The 25,104-nt window shown below is 39.9% G+C and overlaps 1 protein-coding gene across 2 annotated transcripts in view; it reads right to left on the bottom strand.

Annotated features, from left to right (window-relative positions):
• Nucleotides 1-24,038, bottom strand: part of GLS (glutaminase) — a 69,106-nt gene extending 45,068 nt beyond the window's left edge. The window contains exons 1-6 of one of the 2 annotated variants that reach the window (XM_075028015.1): nt 23,653-24,038; nt 15,172-15,268; nt 14,566-14,687; nt 8,263-8,392; nt 7,453-7,532; nt 5,399-5,562 (exon numbers count right to left, since the gene is read on the bottom strand). In XM_075028015.1, the coding sequence (XP_074884116.1) occupies nt 5,399-5,562; nt 7,453-7,532; nt 8,263-8,392; nt 14,566-14,687; nt 15,172-15,268; nt 23,653-23,999 (940 nt within the window). In that variant the 5' untranslated portion in view covers nt 24,000-24,038. The remainder of the gene's footprint in view (nt 1-5,398; nt 5,563-7,452; nt 7,533-8,262; nt 8,393-14,565; nt 14,688-15,171; nt 15,269-23,652) is intronic. The other variant, XM_075028016.1, reaches the window with a different exon arrangement.
• Nucleotides 24,039-25,104: the final 1,066 nt, after the last annotated feature.

Here is a 25,104-nt window from a genome sequence, read left to right as displayed (position 1 = left end):
TCCCTAGGGACCAGAAACCTGAACACCAAAGATGTTACAAGTCAAATGACTAATCAGAGCAACAGAGACTGCTGGTCAGAAGGGACATCTGGAGGTCATCTCCTCCACCCTCCCACTCAAAGCAAGCCTACTGCCAAGGTTACATCCTGTCAGTCATGCCTTTATCTACCTGAGTCTTGAAAACCTCCAAATATGGCAAATCCTCTACCTCTCTAGCAATCCTGTTCCTCCTAGAGGACAAATTTACCCTAACATCCAACGTGCACCTCCCAAGCCACAGTGTGGGGCCACTGGCCCTTGTTATGTATCACCTGTCACTACCAAGAAGAGCTACACAAATCTTCAACTTTGCAACTGCTCTTCCAAAGTTTTAAGTGGCTCCCAGGGGAGCCCCTAACCTCCCCCTTCAACTGCTCCTTGGAAGTGGTGTGCCCTGGACCCCACAGCACTTTGGCAGCCCTCCACTGGAGCCCCCTCTAGTTTTTCAATATTCTCCTTCAACTGGGGATCCCAACTCCAGACATATAGTCCGACAAAACATTGGCCTCATGCATGGTCAGAACACAGTCACCCTCATTTCTTGCTCTAGCTATGATTCTCTTTTTTTACAGTTTCCTCTCATCAACATCAGGTATCATTCCAGCCCATAAACACGTTAACGACTTACTTGTATACAGCCCATTCTGAAAGTAGTTTTACAAATGTTTTGCTCTTGATTCTTCTGCACATCTCTGATTTCAATCTGCCACACAGTATAAAGCAAATAAAAAAAATTCCCAAACCCCACATCACATGTATATTTGAATAAAAAGGATGTGTAATGTTTATTTAGCATTCAGCAACTCAAAAGCGTATCGATGTGCTAAGTCCACACACAGAATATACCCTCAGAGATTCTACTGCATCTCATTTCTTTGAAGATGTCACCACTAACTTTCAATGTCACAAGACATTCTTGGTTACCTTTTCCTCTGCTCTGAAGATTCCTGTCTCTCACTGCTTAACAACTCAAACTACATGTACCAGTTCTGGCTGCTTTACAACCAATACGCCTCCATGTGCTGCCCTCACATGAAGAATGGCAAGAATCTTCTGATGAAACGAAGCATGGACTTTCCTAAATGTGCTTCTGAAATGAAGTTGTGTTTTGTTCCCCCCTTGACAAATCAGCAAGGAACAATCACTGTGGGAGCCTTAGCAGCGAAGTGGAGGTACAGCAGTCCAGCTTACCACACACTAACAAAAGCTCTTCTTTGAGGGTCTCTCCTACTGCTGCCTAACACCAGCACATCACAGAGCTGAGTAGGACACCTTCCATTAACCCACTGCTGCCTCTTCTAAGCAGAGTAAACCCTGTCAGGGTACCCAGGTCACAGGAAAGCAATTTTCACTATTATCTGCATAGCACCAGATAATACTATCCAAACACTTCCCATACATAGATATCTGTAATTGCAGATAACCCTTCTACCTTGCCACAATAGCTACAGGCTTCCTAGAGAGGTGGTAGATGCCCCAAGCCTGTCAGTGTTTAAGAGGCATTTGGACAGTGCCCTTAATGACATGCTTTAACTTTTAGTCAGCCCTGAAGTGGTCAGGCAGATGGACTAGACTCAGTTGTAGGTCCCTTCCAGCTGAAATATTCTATTTTATTCTACAGTGAAGAACCTCTCCACAGACTTAAGATATACTGGCCCTTTTTAAGGGCCAGGATGCCTAAATAACATCTTACATTCTGAAAGATTCCTGCTAATTTCAAAGATGAGATGTCTTCCACTCCCATCAATAATACTGCCGTTCCCAGGTATTTTTTCACCTCTTAGGGATGTATAGGTTCTGAGGCTACATTAATTTTTAAGGGAAGTCATACACAGGTCTCTTTCTAAAGCAGCAGCAACTACCAATTTACTTCACGGTGGGTTCCATCAGCAAGGGATTCCACATTGTACAAGGACAAGGAATTAAGATTGATACTGTAATTGCAACAGTTTGCAAGAGAAGATTGATACTGTAATTCCAACAGTTTGCAGAGAGGTGAACAAACTCATCTATTAATCTTTAGAAAGAGGTATCAAACTCTGCAAAGCTAACTGACACACATCACTAAAAACAAAAACACACACATACCCCGTCTACATATAATCAAATAATAAAGGCAATTATCTGCTCAGACTGAAAAAAAAAGTCTTTTACACAGCTTCTTTGCAAGTGTCTTACATTGCTGTATCATCTCATTATACTCTGGAGTCAATTCATCTTTTTTATCCTTAATGAAAAGCACAAGTTATAATAACCCTTTGCCTTTAACTGGGGTGCCCTGATTAAGTCTAGCACTGATTCAACGATTTGTCTCTTGCATAAACAACCCACCTAACAGCCTCTGAATAGTGAATATATTCTTCACTGATACAGTGCTCTGTTTTTCCTGTGGGAAGGAGATACTTGTCTAGAACAGCCTTTTACATAGAGAACTGCAATATATTTAACAGGTATATCTAAATTCAAAATAAAAGAAAATATAATTTATTTAGTTACCTAAAAATATCCCCACTAGACATCACTATTTAATGGTGGAAAGTATCTATTTTTTTAATACCTCAAAACTGCTGGACAATCAGCCCTATACAAGCTCAAGTTACAGTGCTTTTCCTCTAACAGTTCTTCTGACCTTTTTTGTCCATCATTGGCCTTAGGCCCTTCTTGTACAACTGGCTTGCAGTCTTTGAGCACAGAAAGCAGAGGTTGCCACACAAACAATACAGATATTTTAACACACAAAACAGTTCATCATGGCAAGCTCTTCCTGAAATGACACGTTTGAATATGTTTGTCCAATACAAAAACTTAAAGAAGGAATTTAATCTTTGGTTAACAAAATCCTTCAACAGAATAAACAATTTTCTGGCAATCAACCCCTCATTCAATTACAACGCAGCATTTATTACTGGACTAAGTTCCACAAACAATTATATTACTGGACTAATTCTACAAATAATTATCATCAGGAGAAGGTCACACGTATGGATAAGAGATACTAACTGTACATATATACAGGTATTGTCAGACATGTTGCATCATGAACTCAATCACCATGAAGAAATCTACAAACTGCTTGACGACCATAACCAGGAAAATTATTCCTGATGATGCCTATTTCAGACATATTTTACTATGTAAAATTCCTGATTTACTTCAATCAACGAGAATAATAGGGTTTTAATTAACATGGGAATTGCTTTAGTCCTCCAGAAATCTGAATTGTTCGATGGGCCATATGTTCCCTTTGATTAAAGAAGTTTTAAAATAGAATATTCACAAGGCTGCAGAAGTTTCCAAATTTCCATTGCAGAGCACAGATCTTATTCAAAATGTACATGATTCATACTAACACTTTTTTGTTTTAAGTTGGCATTTTTAGCTATGATTTAAAATTGTATTGTAATTTCTCCATTCTTTACAGCTTGAATCTCAATACTAGTAAACAAAGAAATGGAAGAACATCCTGTTTTAGAAATCTTTAACGCAGTGAGCACAAAAATAGCTTCACATGCATGTCTAACCAGTTTTCAAAGACCTGCATATCACTTCATAAAATCCTATTTACAAACATGAAATTCAACTATATCAGAATAATTTGAAAGATAATAAATATCTGTATTTTATTTTTAAATCTGATCTTCCAAGTAGTTATGCATGTTCAAACTACCAAATACTCTGCATATCCAAACTTTATAAATCAATTTAAATCTACAAGTAAAGTGTAATCCCTTCTTCCCTCCTCTTTCTTCACTCACAGAAACTCAAGCTTCCCTTTCTCTCCCTATAACTGCAATGTTCCTATTTATTAGACTTCTACCTTTTGTTTTAGTCTTTTATTTAAAGACTCTATAGATAATAGGCTCTTCAGGTTAGTTCTAACACATTTTTCTCATGTCAGTTGTATCAGCAACACAAGCACATACTTAAAAATTATAATTTTTATCATGTGAATTAGTCTTCTCTATTAATTTCATGCACAACTTTCAATAAATTCCAATTCTCTTATTGCATAACAGTCTTATAAACACTCATAAAGTCTAACAGTAATATAATAAAAAACCACAGCCTAACAATTCATCTTCTCTTATAGTTCAATTTTAAAAGTAGCAACAGAAAGAAGAGAATTACTACTATATTTTCTGGCATTTCATTAAAAATAAAAAAAATAGTTAAAAAGAAACCCCCACACCTATATTGATCCAAAGGGAAAAATGGGCAATTTTCAAAATGGTCTTCTTCACACTGTACAATATTGTATTTGGAAAAACTAGGAAAGCAAGACAGCAAACCTTGACAAAATGCTTAATGTCCTCTTGGTAACATACATGCACGTTGGTATTTCATTACCACTTACTAACATAATAAAAAAGAAGAAATAAATTTTCAACATCTATTATATCTGTAAGTTTGGAAAGATGATTTTAAGTTATGTACTAAATATAATTATGTATCATTAACATATTAGTAATATAGATATTTAATTCAGAACTCAATACAGTCCTTGACAAAAATATCATCCAAGCCTTACACTGTTAATTAAATATTAATTGCAATACCATGGCAACAGAAACATTGTTCTCTTACTGAGAAAGATCTGCTAGAAGAAACATTTGTGCTTCAGAGAGAATATCCAGTATTTCCTCTAAAGCTACATGAGTCATCCTTCTCAAATTTTTGCCAGTGTTTTTAAAAATAACATTTTCATGCTTGAGAATTAATATGAAAAAGAAATAATCTAGCTAAGTACTGTACAAGAAATTCTTGCTAAAGCACTCCTGCCACAGGAAAAACAAACAAACAAAACAAAAAAAAAAACCAAAAAACACCCCTTGTTTTGAATCGGTAGCCAAATTCAGTTTAGAATAATCTGTGGGAAGATGTGATCAATTTTGCCTTCTGGAAACTAGCCAGTGCTAGCCTTTGGCATCAGCATCTGCCTCTTAGAGGGCTGAGAAGGAAAGTGATAAACATGTTTCTTAAAATCAGTTTAACATCTTTGATTCTTTCACCATCATTTTACAGAAGGCATGATTAAGGAACACTTGCTACCAACTCAACTAAATAAATATACATTTCCAGTACCTGCATTATCAAAATTCTTTGTTTTTTCGTACAGCTGGATAACTAGCAAATAGAATAGAAGTAATAAAGCGTCTTTTACTAGCATTCTAAATTAGGCAAAAGTGAGTGATAAAGGATAAGCACACCTTGCTGATGGCAAAATATTTTGGGGCGCTGTCTAATAAGAAGACTTAAGAGGATACAGCAAAATGAAAAGACTCAAAATCAAACTGTGTAGCTTGTTTTATAATTTTATAATACTTAATAATGCAAATACTCAATTTTATATATCTCTTACCATCTTCATTCAGGAACAATTTGTTGAATCTTAATCCACTAGGCTCTTTACCAACATATCTGTGCACATATTCTGTGCCAAGATCATTAACAGCAATGGCATATTTCAAAGGCTTTACACAGGACTGAAGACAAAATGGAACTTTGGTATCGCCAACAGAATGCCTGGGAAAAACACAAGATGAAGAGGTTTGAAATTTCCTGTTTGCCAGCTGTGGCAAGTAGAGTGTTAAATGCTTCATCTATTCTTCAGCATACTAGGACTATTAAAAAAACACCAAAAAACTCAGAAGCATATTATTACTAAGTCTCATTTTAAAGACCATAACAAAACTATTTAAAGGTTTTAACAATTTCCTCCATAAACTAAGCATAACAAAGTCAGTTGTGGTGATTACTGCCAATGTAACAAAATAAAAGCAAGTTCAGAAATTGGTTTTGTACCAGAGCAAAAAATTCACCTCAGACCTCTAGTATCACACTTACCCTACTGAATTGCAAACCACATACTCAACAGGGTACAGCTGACCTGAATATAGCCACTATACATATTTACGTCTATATAAACAAAGATGAGATCCAATTCAGTTTTGGAATTGGAGGGCAACAATTAAATAGCTGTATTTACATTCCTTTCCATAATAGCATAGGTATTTTATTACAATTATTAAATGCTAGCTTTTGGAAAGTTTACTTTCAACATCCAAGTCAGACTGCATCGAAGAATGACTCATACAAGCAGCATATGACCCATCTAGAGCAAAAGGCTCCAAGCAACCACTTGTCTGATGGCAAAATCAGAAGTGTATTTGCTTCTTTTTTTTGCAGAAAACATGAGAAGGTTTCAGAGAAACTCGCAAAACCATTTTGCTAACATTACACAACATTAAACATTACAAAAATTAGCATTATAAAAACTTTCGTTAGTACATGTTATAATATCCAAAACAAAGCAAAATGCCAATTTAAAATATTCAAAATGGAGAACAATTTTATTTTTCAAGCTGTTCTACTATGAATAGATTATAATTCAGACACTTAAGCAGGGAGCTGAAAAATACTTCAGCTCACTTGTAAGCTCTTCCCCTAGAGATTGTAAAGCATATGGCTAATAAGAAACAAACATACGGATCATAACAATCACATTAAAATGAACCCCAATCCACAGTCACCATAAGCAAGTCTGATGCTCTCTCAGGAATGCATCATTCACCCAGGACATAAGCCAACACCTGAAAATTATGGTACTCAGAATATGCAGTATGACCATATCAAAGTGCAGGCCAGCAGACACATGCAAGCTGATGACTATCTCACATTGTCTAGTCACAAAGGTACACATAGAACAGTTCACCTTACTTCTCAGCTAGATGGTGTGAGATACTCCTTTACATTTAGGCTCTTAACTGTCCCTGCTACACTTACTTACTAATAAAGAAAAAATAAAAATAAGATCACTCTAACTGTATCTAAGACCTACATACACCCTCACAGGAGAAAGTTTAATCAACCTGAAAAGCAAAATCACATTAAGTTCTGTCCAGTTTCCACATTTGCATTTCAAAGAACACGGATCTGAATTTTTTCAATGACATATAGTAATAATATAATAATGCTACAGTAAGAACATTAAAATGCAAAAGAGGAACTAACTTAAGTACATCGTGACCTACAGAAAAGGTAATACAGCTTGAGGCACGGGTACTATTAGACAAAGCTCTTCAACTTCCAAACATTAATACTATGTAAGTATTGTCCTTTGGTAATCACCAAAATCACCCACAGCTTCATTATTGTGTTTGGATCATAAGTGCAATACAATCCAGATTTAAATACAGTATTTACAAATACTATTTAAACAGTATTTTATAATAGCAAAATAATTCAGATTAAACAGAGAAGCTGAAAGAATGTTAAGATCACCAAGTGCATTTTACTTCTTCAACAACTCCAGCAAAGCTTTTTCTTTATTAAACCATGAGATAACATGAAGTGCTGTTATGTGTCAGATAGTTTAAATAATTGAAATAGCAAAATCTAGAGGTTAGAATATACCTCTGTCCATCCACTGTGCAAAGTGACACACCCCACAAATCAGGGCTGAACTTGGCCAGCTGTGGAATATAGTCAGCAACCTATCACAATGTGAAATAAAAAGAGAGACATTACAACATCCAAAATATTTAATTGTATGTTAATATACGTTAATTAAAATGAACATCATGGAAAGTATACACAAAGTACAACTGAATTATTCCACTAATAATCACCTAGTATATCTAAAACTTCATTACAGATTATCACATTCACTAGGTCATTATCAAATACAACCTTTTTTCGAACTTCAGCACTTTCTAAGAAGAATATCTGTTCTGTGTTACAGCACGTTCGGCATTTTCAAATCATATGAAATTTTAGCTTGTAACAAAGTTCAGGGCTTTTCAACTAATTTATTGAAAATAAGCACTAGAATAAAGTTTAATTAGTAACATAGGTATGGTGTTAACAATTATTCCTGTCACACAACCCAACCAGTTGTATAGACTAGCGTAATTCTTTTATAGACTAAGTTTAGTCTGACAAATTATATAGCAGTTTTATAGTTTATGTAAAATAAAGAAAGAACAACACTATTTTCTCATTCTAACCTCAACACTGTAAAAGATTGTTAGAGTTAAGAAGCTGTATTTCTAACACAGTTTGCAAGCTGCAGGCATAACTGAACTTCCACAACTATTTTATTAAGTTACCAGTTTAACATTTTGCTAAAAACATTAAGAAAAATCTGTCTACTTAACAAAGAACGTATTTGGTTAATATCCAGAAATCTACAGAAGTTTGAGGTTGAATTTACAAACAGGTTACCTTTCCTCCAGATTGTTTTTTAGCACTTTCATACAGCTCATCAATATGTGAAGTAAACGACATAAAATCTGGAATGACAAACTTCCTCCTGAAAGCTTGAGTAAGCAACACAATATTACTTTGTACGCACCTGTAAAAAGTTTAAGAAGTTTATTAGTCTTTTGACAAAGTACTGTCAAAAAGCCTACTTAAGTAGCAATTACATGCTATTTAAATAAGGACCGTCAGTCCCTTGAAGTTATACACCTACCAGAACAGGTCTTTATTAGAAAGACTTTTCAATTTTCCCCTTCGTCAGTTCTATTTTTTAAAAATTATTTACATTGTTTCATTGCATTCCTTTTCATGCCTTTTTACTTAGAGCTCCTCTTCAAAGTTTCAACTGTGATACTACTGCAAGGTACCATGAATTTGCCTTCAAGCAGCATCTAAGCTTGCAAGAGGGATCTAAGCCACCCATTTCTTAGGATCAAGACACATGAAGGTCATCTAACCCAGCCCTTGTCCAAAGAAGTGTTAATTTCAGAGTTAGATTGGACTTCTGATGTTCAGGGTTTGTTTCTCTCACTTTCAACTGGTTTCATGTGAATGCCGTCAACAGACAAAACTGGAATGAGTTTCCACTCTAATAAGAACAAAACCCTGTGGAAGTACTGGATAACATCTTCTAAACTAAGCAAAAGTTAACACTGAGCAGTACTGCAAGTCTCTTGCTTCAAACTACCACCACTTAAGGAATCTTTGCTGACTTTTAACCCAGAACACAGTTACATTATCATCCACACCCTCTGAACGTCAGCCCATCTGGTACATCTAAAAAACTGATGACGTAAAAAGGAAGGGACTTATCTAGGAGAAACAGAAGGGAAGGATCAAAACACAAGCTGAGACATGTTGCTCTAAGTGGTGTGTTGGGGGGGGGGGGGCACGGAGCAGGAGCAGGGGTGGGAATTGGGAGGCATTATCACATCAGTTGAAATATGACCTGATAAAGGGTATTAACAGCCCTATCCCAGGGCAAGGAAGAGAGAGAGGTTTAACACCAAACAAACAGCTTCATTAACACACTCATACTACGCTTTCTGGCAATGTTGACAAAAGCAGAAACATACTGGTAATACAGACAAATGGAAAGTTAAAAACATCTAGGCCCTTACTACAAAAAAGAATATATCATTCCAACGAACGCTTACTCAGAGAAGTAAAAAATTAATTTCTAGGGAAATATTTTCTCTTGGAATAGATAATTACAATAATTCTATTATTAAAAGTCATTATCACCACAAAATGAAGATGCATGAAGATGAAGACCAATGGACAGAATTATCTTCCCTTTGAATCCCATTCTATTTTTTTTAAACCTTCAGTTTCAACTCTTTTCTACTTAGAAGACTTTATCTCAAATTCAAATGACAGCCATTTCAAATGCTGGTAAGCACTACTCTCCAAGAGTGAAAGAGAAACAGGAGAGAAGTTTCCATTGTACACATTGGCATCTTAAGAATTGCTCTGTCTGCAATACACTTCTTTATTAGTCTATGTTAAAATTGCAATTGAGTTGGTTTTGTTGCAATTTGTCATGCTTATCCACTCCTTTTTTAAATATCTTGCAAAAAATCCTGTTTGTTTTTGTCCCCAGCAGCCTCCAATTACAGTTACCTACTCCAGGTGCACCAACCCCTTTTCAAAAGTAATTAATAACAGTTACAGCAGCTATGTGTGCAGAAGGAGTAACAACATAACGTGCACTAGGTTTAAACTTCAGATGCACTTCTACATTGTCTGTACCACCTGGACAGCATTAAGCACTCTTGTAAGAAAAAAAAAAATAAATTCAGTTCGCCCAAACCTATTAGAACGACTCAACACGAAGTGTGGAAAACAACAAGAAGGAAGTATGCACTGAAATACAGTCCTCTAATACCACATTATGTCTCTGAAACAGGAAGGGCATTTATACACTTACTGATTTACATCGAGTCTAGGATGCTGACTTCAATAATTCAATCACTTTAAACTAGAGATTGAAACTCACTGCAGAAGTAGCTATGCTGGTTAAGGACATTACCTATTTCTGCAAGAAGTTGTTGTTCCCAGACTTCTGCCAAGGTCAGTGTGTGGGTATTTATCCTTAACCCAGGCAAATCATATGAATTCACAGACCAAATTAAATACAGGGGTTCAGTTAATCTAGATGGGTACTTGGAACAATTACTGCATAGACAAAATAACAGGGGTCTTAGTAAGCTCCAATTAACAAGGCAGTAATATTTTCAGTCAACAAAGGACACTAGCCTTCACAGCCTCTAATATTCTGCAACTGACATCTCCCCACTGGAGTTTCTAACCGCTTTATGTTCCAGGTAACCCTTTAGAGACAAATGGTCTCAGGCTCAGGAAACTGGAGCAGTAGGAAAAGATCACAGGGAGGAATTTAAGTAAATCAATATATTGATAAATAAAAATCTTTCTACAGTCAAATTTTACAAACAACTTTGTCCTTATCTCCCTAGAATTGTTCAAGACGGGTACACTAAAAACTTCCTACCTCAAATTCTTCCTTTTCTCCAAACTTTATAATCTCACCCTAAAAAATTCTGTCTTGCCAAATCCCAATCCAAGCATTTCTTCCCCCATTTGAAAACATATCTTTTCAAACTATAAAACTTCCCTGATGCATTTGGATTAGGAAGATTAGGATGCAAATCTTATGATCTATAATAACTTTCAGTGACTTGTATAACCTGAAGTTATACATATATATATATATATATAAGTTTGGCAGTTTTTTTGGATACTGCATCTTTGGTCTCTAGCATAAAGTTAGGATCACTTTGTTTCCTTTATCATACAGCTTGTTACATTTACCCATTTTTTTTCAAATTTTGGCTCGGACTGCTGATTATTGTTTCCCTATACAAAGTAGATACCTGCTAAAAACACAGTCTGAACTCCCATCAATCTGAAGAACTGTTCAGCTATCTATATAGCTGAATGGACATCTTTTTTCCTGTTCAAAAAGCTACAGTATAAGCATTACAGAAAGGAATGTGAAACTTCATTTCCAAATAGCAAGACTAGGTCTGTAGATATTTAGACATTTTAGAAAAAAAAAAGTGACATTATTTTGACAAATGAGGTAGTAATATTATAACATAGCAGAAGTCCTCTACATCTTCTGTCAAAAGCTTTCTAATTGCTCAAATAGGATGAACACATTTATTAATACCTGGGTTAAGTATATCTAAAATGAAAGTCTTCCTCAGGATTTGCTACCTAGAATGAGAGAGCAGCACAGCCATTCGGCAGCAAATAGATAACCCTGTTTGATATCCAGCAACAGACTGTCAGGTTTATGCTTAGAACATAACATACCCAGATTGCTGCTTCCTACCTGCAGATCAGAGAAGATTTAGCTAGCAAGACCACAGTTCTGGGTCAGTAAAGCAGGACAGACACCACCCTGGACATAGGCTAAGTCTACAAAGCCAAGTAAGTTATTCTGAAAAAGAACTGGGTTTAAACCTCAGAGTTATAACTGTTACTCAGTAGCTATTATCTCATTCAAGTGTGCCATTTTCAAAATAACTCAATTCTGATTGCCTCATGCCTTTCCTTCCCTCCCCACCACCCCCCAACCCTCTTGGCCAAAATATTGTTAGTTAAGAGATAGGGCTTTTTGCAAGCCTTCTATTCTTCTGTTAGGAACAAGCTGTGAGTTAAAAGAAAAACTAAGAGGGGTACAAGGATTTCTTACAAAGATTATTAGAAATTTTTTTACAAACTAGCTACAATGTCATAGAAACAGATCTAAAAGAATAGGATATGTCAAAATGTGCACAATTCATGAGGAAGATTAGCAGATTAGCATGTACAATCTTCCATATTTGTTAAGTTGCCTAAGTTTCATCTAACAATAGTTAGATAGTACTACTACTTCTTTATTAAGTAGTATCATAGCTAGGGTACCAAAAAAAAAAAAGAAAAAAAAAAAGAAAAGAAGTCACATAGCAAGCTAAGTAGCATGCTTCACTGCTTTCAGTAAGCAAGCTGTTCTCAGCAAGGTATTGTTCATGCTACAAAGACCATGTGTATGTTATACAGACGCAACATAAACAGCTAATTCAAGAAATTTGTCAAGTGCTCTCTCTGAAATGTGCACCAGTGAAGCCTTCAATCCAAGAAACTCTGGAGATGAAAGATTAAAACCCCAAGTTGTCCTGCCTGTAACAGAGATTTTTTCCAAATTTTTATTTAAGTGGAGAGCACTGTAAAGCCAAAAATCTTCAAAATAAAGCTTTAGTCAAATTGGAGCCTAATGGTTAGAACCTCTAAAAAGGTGTTGAAACTTCTGTTACAGATGGACAGTACAGATGCATGAGCTAACGTATTTTACAGGTAATTTCTACTGGACTCGATTGATTTAGTCAAGCTTATGTTAGCACTACTCCACGTCACTTATCCTTGATGCCTTCTTTGATCTAGCAGCTTTGGATTCAAATTCAACAGGAGAATTACACCACTGACTTCTATGATTAGGGAATTGAAGCTTCAAAGTCCTGATGTAAGTACAGCTGAGTAGATACACTGTTATATTTCACACCTTAAACACTTGGAAAAGAAGAAAAAAATGCAGGAACCTTGTACGAGTGTGTACACAGCAAATGCAGTGTACCTAGGAGAAACAGATAACTGAAGTTTGGGGGTTTTTAATTTATAAAAAAGTTCACACCTGCTCTTGTGAAGGAAAAATCTGCTATGTGAAAAAAGATTCACCTCTCCACCTTCTATATAGTCTTTATGTTCAAAACTCTTCCTACACAAGAAGCAACTGTGTAACCTTTCTACCAATTATCATAGTAACAACCACTCCCCTAACACAGAAGATCAAATCCTAGAGATGTGAGGTAGAACACAGGCTAGTCTTGCTAATTAGCAATCACTTGTCCTTTTTTAATATAGAGCCCTTGCCTAAAAACATAATTCATAGTCTACTATTACAAACAAGCTTTCTAGTATAAATGTAATGCATAATAGCAAAAGTATTTCCTTTCCAATCCAACCATACACCCAGGAAGGTTTCTGACTGTAACTATTTAGAGTTTTTACTGTGCTGACAAATAAACAATGAGGACCTGTTCTTGAACTTAAATACACGAGTAAAGTTAGTCCATGTTGTACCTTTAAGAAGTATCCCACATATGATTAAGGAGTTGACTGGTTTGTTATTTTGTCACACATGCGGACATTCATTTTTTCTCAAGGACTTCCAAAAATGTTTATATATATTTAAAAAAATATAACATATATACTTTATATTTACATAAACCAGGTAAATATATAATATAGTATAAGCATATACTGTATATTTTATATACTTATATGTATGTAAATGCACCTTTTTTTTTTTTTTACACACGTACACATAGATTTTAAATTGTAACTGAGAGAAAATAACACTAAACAGCATTAGTTCACTAATTCAAAAAATGTTACAGAACAACAAAAATGTACCAATTTTGACACAAGTATATTCTTCATGAAAGAAGCAAGTTTTAGATATTATGTCATTTACCCAGTAAATGGAATAAAAATATAGACTCAAAAACAGTCTACAAATTTCATTTCAAGATTTAAGAGCCTCTAAACTTCCAATCTTTTGGCACACAAGAACTGTAAGCAGGGGAGCAAAGGAGTGTGCTTGGAATGAACTGAAGACAACCTGAACAGTGCTTATATTATTCAGCTAACTGACCACAGACTTTTCTTAAAAAAAAGCATCATTAAAATATGGCACATAAGTCTTACCCAAAACAGACCAAAGCAGTGTCTACAGTCCTAACTGCTCTCATCTCTACATATCTTGAAATTTAACTTCACTCTATTTTTCATACACTCACTTTTAGAATTAACTACATACATACTCTGAACATACACAGAAGCAGCATCCTGAACTTCAGATTAAAAACTGATGATGCAGCAAGAGAGTTTTATGTACTACTACTAAATATTCCATGCTGCATCAATTAATTTATTTGGCATCTGACCAAGAGTTGCAGTATGGGGTCAGATACACATGCAAACAACATTGATACATTAAACCCTTGTGGAGATCATACAATCTGTCTGCTGTCTGAAACCATAGAACAAACTCATATGAAAATAGCATCAGTAGGAGCGCATGTTTGACTCCCTTTCTAATTACACGATTTAGATACCCTATGTCTCTCCTAAGACAGTAGTCAGTAAGACAGACAACATTCATTCAGAATTATACAGTTACATTATTGACAGAAAGTTTACTTTTTAAAAAGGTCTTTGTCCAGCATAACACCATCTGAAGTTGTTTGAAGTGTCAGTCTTAACATATCCATGCACTCTTTCAATCGCGGATCAGATGTACGTAATCCTGTAGATTTGAGTGCCTATTACAATAAAACAGTAATTATTAAAATGAGAAGATATGCTATTACAATCAAGTTGTATACTGCTCAGTCTTATTTATAAGGGTAAGAGACAGCTGCCACTGTCTTATCAACACAAGAGACATTTTTACACCTTATTGATCCTTTTGCCATTTTGGCTGTGTCTTATGCCAAAGGATTAATGTAATTTGAAATCCACAATGGTCCAACTACATTTTATGCAAGTGCAAATACTACCCAGCCCTGCAATAGACACAGATGCTTTCAAGCATACTCTTTTGCACAGCAAGGAAGTGAGTAACAACACTAGCACACTCATTCTCTTAATTACAGAAACCTTGCTGGGGAAAAAAAAAAAGTTACGTTCCTTGCTGCAGCAAACCATGTATAATACAAATTCTTTGCTTCGTATTCTTGCATTTAGGAAGTTAAAAAGCTTTGTAGCAGTTAGCTTTCATACAGCACTCTGGAACAGTAAACTTACAGTTATGAATTTATGCACTGGTATTTTTTCTTGTCCTTCTGCAATAGTATAGAAAAGTAGATCTTCTAAGCTAGGAAGGAGACCTTGCTTCATTTTACTAAAAAAAAAGAAAACACATACATAGATTAGTTTAGTGCATATTTTTATTTATACACATTTTTGCGTTATACACAAGGAAACACATTTTTCACTACCAACATAACTGCTACCACTAATTTCAAAGAACACTTTTATTATTGAACATGAAGCTTAATTCAGCTTTAAGTAGGGGAGAAACTTGGTAATATTAAAAGTAGCATACATATACTTTACAATAGCAAACATTCTTACCTGCAACATAGTCATGTTTTTACTAACATACATTTATTGTTAAGATTATTTTTAGAATTGTTTTTCCCTTTTTCTTGATGTTACAGAGTATAGACATGTTACTTGCACAGAGGATAAAGTATTTATAAGACTCAGAGACCTATGTGCCTCATTTCCACAGGCAAGAGAAAGAGATGATGAATGTGTATTATTTTCTTCAAAATAGTCCTGGTTTTAGGAACTCCTACGAGGAGTTCTAAAAGCCCTTGTCCTTCTAGAAGCTTATGTAAGCCGCATCAGTTACAGTGAAAGCAAGCAAAGCCATCTGCAGCATAATACAGTAACCTGAACCAGCTCAGGCACCAGAAGCAGCAACTCTCATCGTGCGTACTTAACAAAGTAAACATGCAGTGTAGATATATTTTTAATGGTCACTGTGTTTATCAATGTAAATACACTGGCTCTCCAAGTATTCCATGTGTTAACTACTTGACTCCGAGATACACTTTCTGTATGGCTGCATTTTTTTGTAACTTATCTCCATTTTAAGTGAAATGTGAAGGAAACCTACCACATTAAGCATCAAGATTCCTTCCAAGAGAGAAAGCCGCAATACTGACAGCCTTCCATCAAAGCCTTTGGAAGTTCTCTATAGGTTTAACCTCAAGCGTTTCGCCTTTCCTTGATATTCCAAGCACCCTGCAGCAGGCAGACGCACAAGTCTGTACTCAGTTCTTCACATTTCCCCTGTAAGTACGTCATCATAGCAATGTACACCTCCAAACTGCTATGGGCAGTGACAGCAAAGGGCTTCGGATCAATTCTTTTAGTCCCCTGAAGTTTGTTTCTAGACAAAGCCAGCTTAGAAAACACCAATGTTCTGATGTTTGACAAGCAAAAATACATAAAATCAAAACAAAATAGTTCTCTAGTAAACGTAGACATAAACTAACTAAAATGCAGTGTATGCAGTCGTCCATTATTTTAGCCATCAATTTTAAAGCTCAATCTTATAATCTAATAATATTGGCAATACTTTTTTACTATACTTTAACATATAAAACTTATTGCCCAAAACTAGAATGCTCAGTGGCAATTATCTATTTTTATACACATATTCCTGTGTGTACAAAAAGCAAGTCTAAATTCTAGTCATGAAAGTTTTCACAAGATTAGTAATTCTTTGAATATCAGTACTCAGGTTATAACTATGAAAATAAAATACTACAACTAAACACAGACCCTAGGTAGGCCAATGCAGTCTTACAGACTGACATTTAATCCTCCTTCCTCTCCCAATACTAGCTTACTCTAGCTCAACAACAGGTCAGATTTATGATTATTTTTAATAAAAATCTGATTATATCCAAATACCCTTTTAAATTTAAGACAACCTCTAGATTGCACTCGCCTCCCTCCTTTCCTCATAACTAGCAATGAAAACCAGTAGTAAAAATCTCACCTCTCATTTTCCAATTTATTTAAAACACTGTACTTACATACTAAGAACAGAAGACAGCTTTGTAAGCCAACAGAACTTTCCTTGTCTTCCAGCCTGGATTTTTTATTTTTTTTTTAAGTGATGCTGACTGACTAATGCACAGACAGGCTCGCAATTCAACCAAGACAAACGCCTGCAACTACCTCAAGCAAATTACTGAACACCCTTTTTCCTAAAGAAAATTCAAGTCTTCCACGCAGCACATTGCACTTTCAATCTTTTGAGAACCGTATGTCCAGTCAAGCCAACAGAACCAAAATTACTAACATACCAATTAAAGCTTCATCCTGCATCTGCATCCTAACTCTGCAGCTACGTACTTTTTTATAGCTATGCTGAATTACATAGTCTACACCCCTACATTTTCCCCACTTACACACAGCATTTAACTAAGCTCCCCACAGCGTTAAGATTTCATGTTTTAGGGAATGTCTCTGCTACAAGACTTGTTACTGGATTGAAGGTTTGACAGAGGAAACTTCCATATTTCACTTTGACAAAACAAGCCAGCAAACACATTGAGATATTTTAACCAATAACCTATTTAATTACAAGTTTATGAGCTATTACTCAGAATTTTACAGCTGTTCCAGATGTGGAATTTGTATCTGGAAGGGTGCAGAAAAAAACTTCAGACATTTGACCAAGATTTTTATCTGCCTCTCTGTAAGATTTTAATCTATTACAAAGATAGGCACCTTTCACAGCATAAATTCTCTCTTGACATAGTTTCCATATCTTTCACATCTGGTGCTGTTCAATATTGGGTCAGTCAGCCTAATTTAACAATGGATCTGCACTGATTGCCAAAGCAAAGAGGATGGCATTCAATATATTTACAGAAAATTGCTCTTTGTCAAATAACCCATCTTTGGATAAAGTTTATCAGCTAAATAGAAATGGAAAGGCTTGCTCTGCAGTTTATCAGGTCAGTGATGTCAGTAACTAATGTTTGCTTAACCTAAAAGCTATGTTTTGGCACCGTGAGCACACTTAGCAAGATAGTGCTGTTCAGCACACATTGTAGAGAGCTGTTTTTCAAGTCAGGGAACTTGCAATTTCCACAGTTGAATTAAAGTGGAAATTCCAGTTTATTCTATTTCATGAATAATAATTTTTGATACTTACTTCCCTTCTCTAAAAAAGAAAAAATAAATAAGCACCAGACTATTACACAACTGGACTTCTTCAGTGGTACTCTAACCTGTGGACTACAATACTGGTGGATGCTCCACACTGCTCTGTTTATTCAAAGAAAAAAAGAATGCAGGAATTCCAAGCATAAGGACTTTGCAGTTCATATCAATCACTCTTTCCTTCAGCTCTTCCTTCTGCATCAGTATGATGCTTATACCAGATTCCACGGAGGGTTTCATTTTAACGAAAGCTGAATTATAATTTCTACAATATAAAAGTCGTTACGTTTCAATTACAGTGAAACGTTCCTACTTTGTACTTCAAGATGTAACTGGCAAAACACAGAACATGACTTCTAGAACAACAAAAGATATAAAGCTATGACACTGCTAACAGTAGTTTCAGGCTCATTATTAATCCTAAGACACCAGTCACAAAAATATGAGGTCACAACAACTGTCACAAACAATGGTCCCTCAGGGGTCCATATTTGGACCAGTACTATTTAATATCTTCATCAATGAAATAGGCAGTGGGATTGAGCGCACCCTCAGCAAGTTTGCAGATGACACCAAGCTGAGTGGTGCAGCTGTCACGCCTCAGGGCTGGGATGCCATCCAGAGGGACCTGGACAAGCTCGAAAAGCAGGCCCATGTGACAAGACCAAAGGCAGGGTCCTGCACCTGGGTTGGGGCAACCCCCGGTATCAATACAGGCTGGGGATGAAGGGATTGAGAGCAGCCCTGCCGAGAAGGACTTGGGAGCACTGGCAGATGAAAAGCTGGACATGAGCTGGCAATGTGCGCTTGCAGCCCAGAAAGCCAACCATATCCTGGGCTGCATCAAAAGAAGCATGACCAGCAGGTCGAGGGAGGTGATTCTCCCCCTCTGCTCTGCTCTGGTGAGACCCCACCTGGAGTACTGCGTTCAGCTCTGGGACATGGACCTGTTGGAGCGGGTCCAGGGGAGGGCCACAAAAGTGATCAGAGGGACAGAACACCTCTCCTGCGAAGAAAGGCTGAGGGAGTTGGGGCTGTCGAGCCTGGAGAAGAGAAGGCTCTGGGGACACCTTACTGTGGCCTTTCAGTGCTTAAAAGGGGCTTATAAGAAAGATGGGGACAAACAGGGTCTGTTGTGATAGGACAAGGGGTAATGGTTTTAAACTAAAAGAGCGTAGATTTAGACTACATATAAGGAATAAATTCTTTTACAATGATATAAAATGTAAAGGTGGTAAAGCACTGGAACAGGTTGCCCAGAGAGGTGGGAGATGCCCCATCCCTGGAAACATTCAAGGTCAGGTTGGACAGGGCTCTGAGCAACCTGATCTAGTTGAAGATGTCCCTGCTCACTGCAGGGGGGTTAGACTAGATGACCTTTAAAGGTCCCTTCCAACCCACGTTATTCTATGAGCCTATGAAAGCTGCAAGGGCTGCAACCCACAGCTGGTAGCCACTCTAAAACAGGCATCTTGAAGAAGTTGTCACCCTACTACAGATAACTGATCTCCAACGGAGACATAAACACCTGTCAAGTCACTAAGTAACTACTTTCTGTCCACTTTCGTAGTTAAGACACTGATCCCATTAACAGTGGTGGATAACCATTTACCTGAGAACTTACCAAGATTCAGACAAAACTACGTATTTATAAACTTAGATCAAAGATGAACACGGTTTAGTAGATGTCAAAGGGTTTATGGTAAAAACAAGAACTGTTGCTTCAAAACCTTGGCCTCTAAGGAAGTTATGAAAGGTCTAATGAAAGCATACTTCTAACAGTTTCTTGCATCTGCGAGTATTATATCCACACTCCAACAGGAGTACCAGTGAGATGAAACACTGCCTGGTTACTATACAGTTATTCCTCTGGATTCTGGCCTGGGTGCAAAAGCAAGATTAATTTTAAAAGGTATCCCCAGAATTCATCCCTGTCCTTAAAAGGGAGCACTACCACTTCCTTGCCATTTTAAGAAAAAAAAAAAAACAAACCACACACACAAAAAAAACACCCCACACTTAATAAAACACTTCCATTAACCATTTTGCTATATTCCATATGCTAGTACCCATCACTATTGCAATTTAGTTATACTTTAAAAATCAGGGTTGCTCACGTTTTGCTCCTCCATCCCACCTTACCCAAGGCCACTGTAATTTAGAAATAGCTTATTCTAAGATAAACTACATTTGATCCTACTACTGTCCAGCATAAGATGTAAGAACAATGCACACTTACACTGAAAGTAAAAGTGAACAATGCACAGTTATGTTGAAAGTAGAAGTAAACGCTATTAAATATTATACAAGTTTATCATTTAGGACTGTACTAGGTTATTGTGTTTTAATTATTTAAGCATGAACTTAGGTATGATTGCATTTTAATCCACAGCCTTCATTAATCAAAACTACCACTCTCAGTTTAAGCTCAAATGTTTTTCCTTTCCAAAATATATTAAGTTTCAGGTGGATAAACAGAGTGAAGGCTGGATAGAAGGGATAAGGAGGTGGTGGAAGACATTTAGGAAAAAATGCACAAGGGGATCTGGTTATGCAATGGGATACTAGTTATTTCATCAGCCACAGACCTCATAATTCATTCCCTCTATGAGGAATTAAACTGTTCTAAATTTCTGTACAGTCTTTGCAGAAAACATTTTAGATTTTCACTTGCAACTCCTACTGTCTGTACACGAGCACTGTTAGGCAAGCAAAGAAGCAAGAAAAATCTTAGTGCTGTCTTTTGACGTTATAGGTTATGTCAGTATCCTAGAACCATTACCTTACAACCAAATAGAAAAAAATAATCCCCTGAAACAAAAAAAGGAAAGCGTAAAAAGGACTACTGTCTTCCCAGTTGGGTCCACAAGCCATCTGCCAAACACAACTCAAATGTTACATACTGCTGGATGGCAAAGTGCTGGAATTGGCAGAACACACAGACTGCACTGACTTAGCCCAGTTGTCAATTCAGTCGAGAGACCTGTCTTTTGAAGAACTTCACTCTTCTTCTGAATCCTGCGCTCTGTCTTAATATAGCAATGATTTCCACATGTAATGTACCATTTACAAACACTTAAGAAAGATTTTCATAATTCTGCATTAAGAAAATTAAGAATGAAAGTATCCAGCAGCCTGGGTAATGTGCCACCAGGAATTCCTGCACACCCTGAACTGAAAAGAAACTGTTTCCAGTTTTTTCCTTGTTCATAACTATACATTATATGTTTTATTTAATTGTTCCTTGTTCATTTTGCAGTAAGGCTCAAAGAACAAGCATCTGACTTTCAAATACATCCTCTTGTCAAAAGCAAAAATGATTAAAAGTGTATAACTGGTTTGTGACTACACAGCTTTACCAGACATACTAGAAATTATAGGATTTCCCTAATTGATGCTAGCTGTAGGAAGCTATTATAAAAGCTCAGTTGAAGAAAATGTTACCTCTTTAATAAACCACCTTTTCAACATCCTCAAAAACCCCTCACAGTTGGCATACTGGTTTTTCCTAAGTCTCTAATGGTACCATCTGTATTTCTCATAGAAAATGGAAGCACAACCTTTATAAACCACACCTCCTTGAGCCACAGCTGAATGATTTTTTTGTTCCAGAACATTAGGTAAAGAGCTAATTCAAAGAGAAGACTTCATATATGTCGAATAATAGCACAACTATAATAATAATACACACATGGTTGCGTATTATATTGTATATGGTTATATAGCCTGACATGCATGCATTTTTTAAGGAGTTTGACAGGAGAAATTATAAGTGATGCCTTTAAAGAAGACTACATCGGATTGAAACGAAAGGCTTGAACCAAGCTGAGCAGCTAAGACATTTGGTAGGAAAAAGGGAAGAAGAACAAGATAGCTTCTTTCCCCACCTGCCATGTTGAAGGAGCATAAGTTCATTGTAAAAATTAAAAAAAAAAAAAAAAAAACCAAAAACAAAACCAAAACAAAAACTGCAACTCCAAAGCAGAACTATTAACAAGCTAAGGGCTGAAGCCTTCCTGATTGACCTTGTGGAATCTTTTCCAGACGTCCTCTTAGCATTAAGCTAACAGACTCTGCCCAGTGTTGAAAAAAGGTACTCCTTTCTCGGCCTTATTTCCTCTGTCTTTTGCTTTTTTCATCTAGGTAATAAGCATAGCAAAGCCTGGGAAAGTGACTTGGGTTTAGATTTTAATTATGCTGGCCCATAAGCAGCGCAAAGGCAACACATGGGCTGCCTACAGGAAAGCCAAGGGGCATGTTCAAGCACACACAAAGGAGATGGGTCTTCATGGGGCTTGCAGTTAAGCTGTCAAACTTCTTGTAAAAGGTTACCAGAGACACTAAGTGTACCCAGGTTCAAATAAGCAATGGGCAAACTGTCAGATGGGGGGTGGGGGGGTTGGGTGGAGTGCTGTGTGTGTGGATATACGAACAAGACTTTTTCAAGACCTCCATAGTGCTGAGGACTAACAGAGCAGAGTGCCAAGGAGAACCATCAATTCATTTGCCTCATCATTATACTCTATTCCCATTATCCATTACCGGGCCTTACCAAGGATATGATACACCTGTCCCCAACCACTTTTTTCAAGCATATTTCAGGTTCTAAGTGAAGGAATATTAACTTCATGAACATACAGAGTCTTGGCATTCTATTAGCTGCATGAACCTTTGTCACTTAGGGACATATCAGGACCTCCTGGCACAGGGACACATTCTGCAGCACCTACAAACATTTGTACACACCACTAACGGGTGGTAATACCTATCCCTAACTGCACTAGGTGTAGCCGTGAAGAACATGAGTGCTGCAAAACTTCCAACGCAGAACGACACACCACGTATATTGCCCTTAATAATTAATGTAAGATGACACAGCTTTTACTTATCTTGGAAAATATTTTACCAAGTCGCAGCGCTAGAGAAGACACACTAATGCACGCTGTCCCCTCCGGGCCAAAGCGCAGGCACCCCGCGCACATACGCGCAGCCTTCTGTGGGACGGACCCCACGCCAAGTGGAAGCTCCAGGCGCGGGGCGGGGGGAACAGGACCCCAAGCAGCGGCAAGGGCAGCCCCCAGAGCCACACACGCTCCCCGCGCCACGCGTCTGCGCCTCCTTCCCCCGCCGAGCCCGCCCTTCGCGACCCGCGGCACCCCCTCGGGCCGGCCAGCACCGGGCGGGCGCCCCGAGCACCCGCCCGGCAGCCGGGCCCACACCGCGGCGCGCCCCGTCCCGTCCCGCCCCGCCCCGCGGCCGTGACAGACCCCGGCCCGCCGCGGTGCGGCCCCGGGAGCCCCCGGGAGCGGCGATGCCTGCGCGGCGCAAGGGCCCGGCCCCCGCACCTGCCGGGGAAGCGGGCCCGCCGGCCCCCGCACCTGCCGGGGAAGCGGGCCCGCCGGCCCCCGCGCCCCGCCCGGCCCGGCCCCCTTCCGCAGGCACCACGCGTCCGAGGGGGAAGGCGGCGCTCACATGGCGCCTCCGCATCCCCCGCCGCCCGGCCCGGCCCGGCCCCGCCGCCCCCCTCGCACTCACTTCTCCCCCACGCCGCCGCCTCCGGCCAGCTCCTTGCCGCCGCCGTGGTTATTGTTGTGGCCGCTGTCAGCGGGGGGCTCGCCGGGGGGCGGCGGCGGCGGCGCCTGCGCCCCCTTCCCCGGCTCCTCCAAGGCTCCCTCCGAGCGAGTGCACAAACCCCGCGCCGAAGGCGGCGGCGGCAGCCCCGGGCCGCGGCGGGAGGCGGGCGGGCTCGCGCCGAAGGCGGCCAGCGGCGGCGGGAGGCGCCTGGGGCCGGCGCCGGGACCCGGCCCGCCGCCCCCGGCCGCCCCCGGCGGCCCGAGCAGCAGCAGCTCCCGCAGCAGCGCCGAGCGCCACAGCCGCATCATGCTGCGCCACTTCCCTCCGCCGACTGCCCCAGCGCGGCGGCCTGCGGCGCCGCTCGCGCCCCGCCGCGCCCCGCCCCCCGCTCTCCCGATTGGCGGCGGCCGCGTAACTGTCAGGCACGCGGCGCGCTCACTGGCCAGCACGGACGCCGCTCCGTGACTGGACCGCGCCCCCGGCGCGGGCCGAGCCGCCCGCGAGCCGCCGGGGTCTGGGCGCGCGAGGCCGGCGGTGCGGCGGCGGGAGGGGGGCGGTGGGGGGCGGGCGAGGACGCGGGGCCGGTACCGCCCGCGGCCGGATCCGCCGCAGGGCGCGGGGGGGAGCGGCGGCGCGTAGCGGGCCGGGGCCGCCGTCCGCACCGAGGTCACCCCGCCCTTCCCGCCGCCTCCATTTTCTGTCGGCCCCGGCTCCTGAGGGGAGGGAAAAGCTGGAGTCGCCGCCGCGGCGGCAGCGCGGGAGGGCCCGGGCGGCGGCGGGGAAGGGGCGGTGGGGCGAGGCCGGCACCTGCGGGGCGGCCTGAAACGCTCCCGGCGACGCTTCCTTCCCCCGCGGCGCGCAAAGGGGTTGGAAACGGGCTGGGCTCCGGCGGCGTCGGGCTTAGGTTGCCACGGTTGCGGCCGTTTTCCAAAACGTGCCGCTTTTAGCTATCGAGTGCGCCGCCTCTAGCGGGATGGAGGGGCGGGCGGGCGGTGGGTACGGCGGGCCGCGGGCCTGCCTCAGCCGCCCCCGGCCTAGCCGTCAGGCACGGTGGGAAGGGGCTCGGGAAACAAAAGCGCGTTAGGGATGCCCTGAGCGGCGGAAGAGCGGTTCCCCGGCGCCGGGGCCAAACGCTTCTGCTGGTGCCCGGATCTCCTCATGGGCTTCCACGCGCTGGCGACGAAAACACAATCGTGTAGCTCGTTGCCAAAACTTGCTGCGAAGGCCAAAGCGTACAACTTGGAAAAAAAACCACAAACCAACCCACAGACAAGAAGTAAAACACCTGGGCGCCTAGGTGAATTGGGCGCGGCTGTTCTTCACGTTCGCATCATCAAACATTTAATCAGAGCGTGAAAGTTCTGCTACTACTCATCTACGGGTCTCGGTTTGGGAACCGCTCACCCAGACTAA

Source organism: Buteo buteo, chromosome 5, assembly GCF_964188355.1.
Source record: "Buteo buteo chromosome 5, bButBut1.hap1.1, whole genome shotgun sequence".
Lineage (NCBI taxonomy): Eukaryota > Metazoa > Chordata > Aves > Accipitriformes > Accipitridae > Buteo > Buteo buteo.
This window is presented reverse-complemented; position numbering and strand designations above follow the sequence as displayed.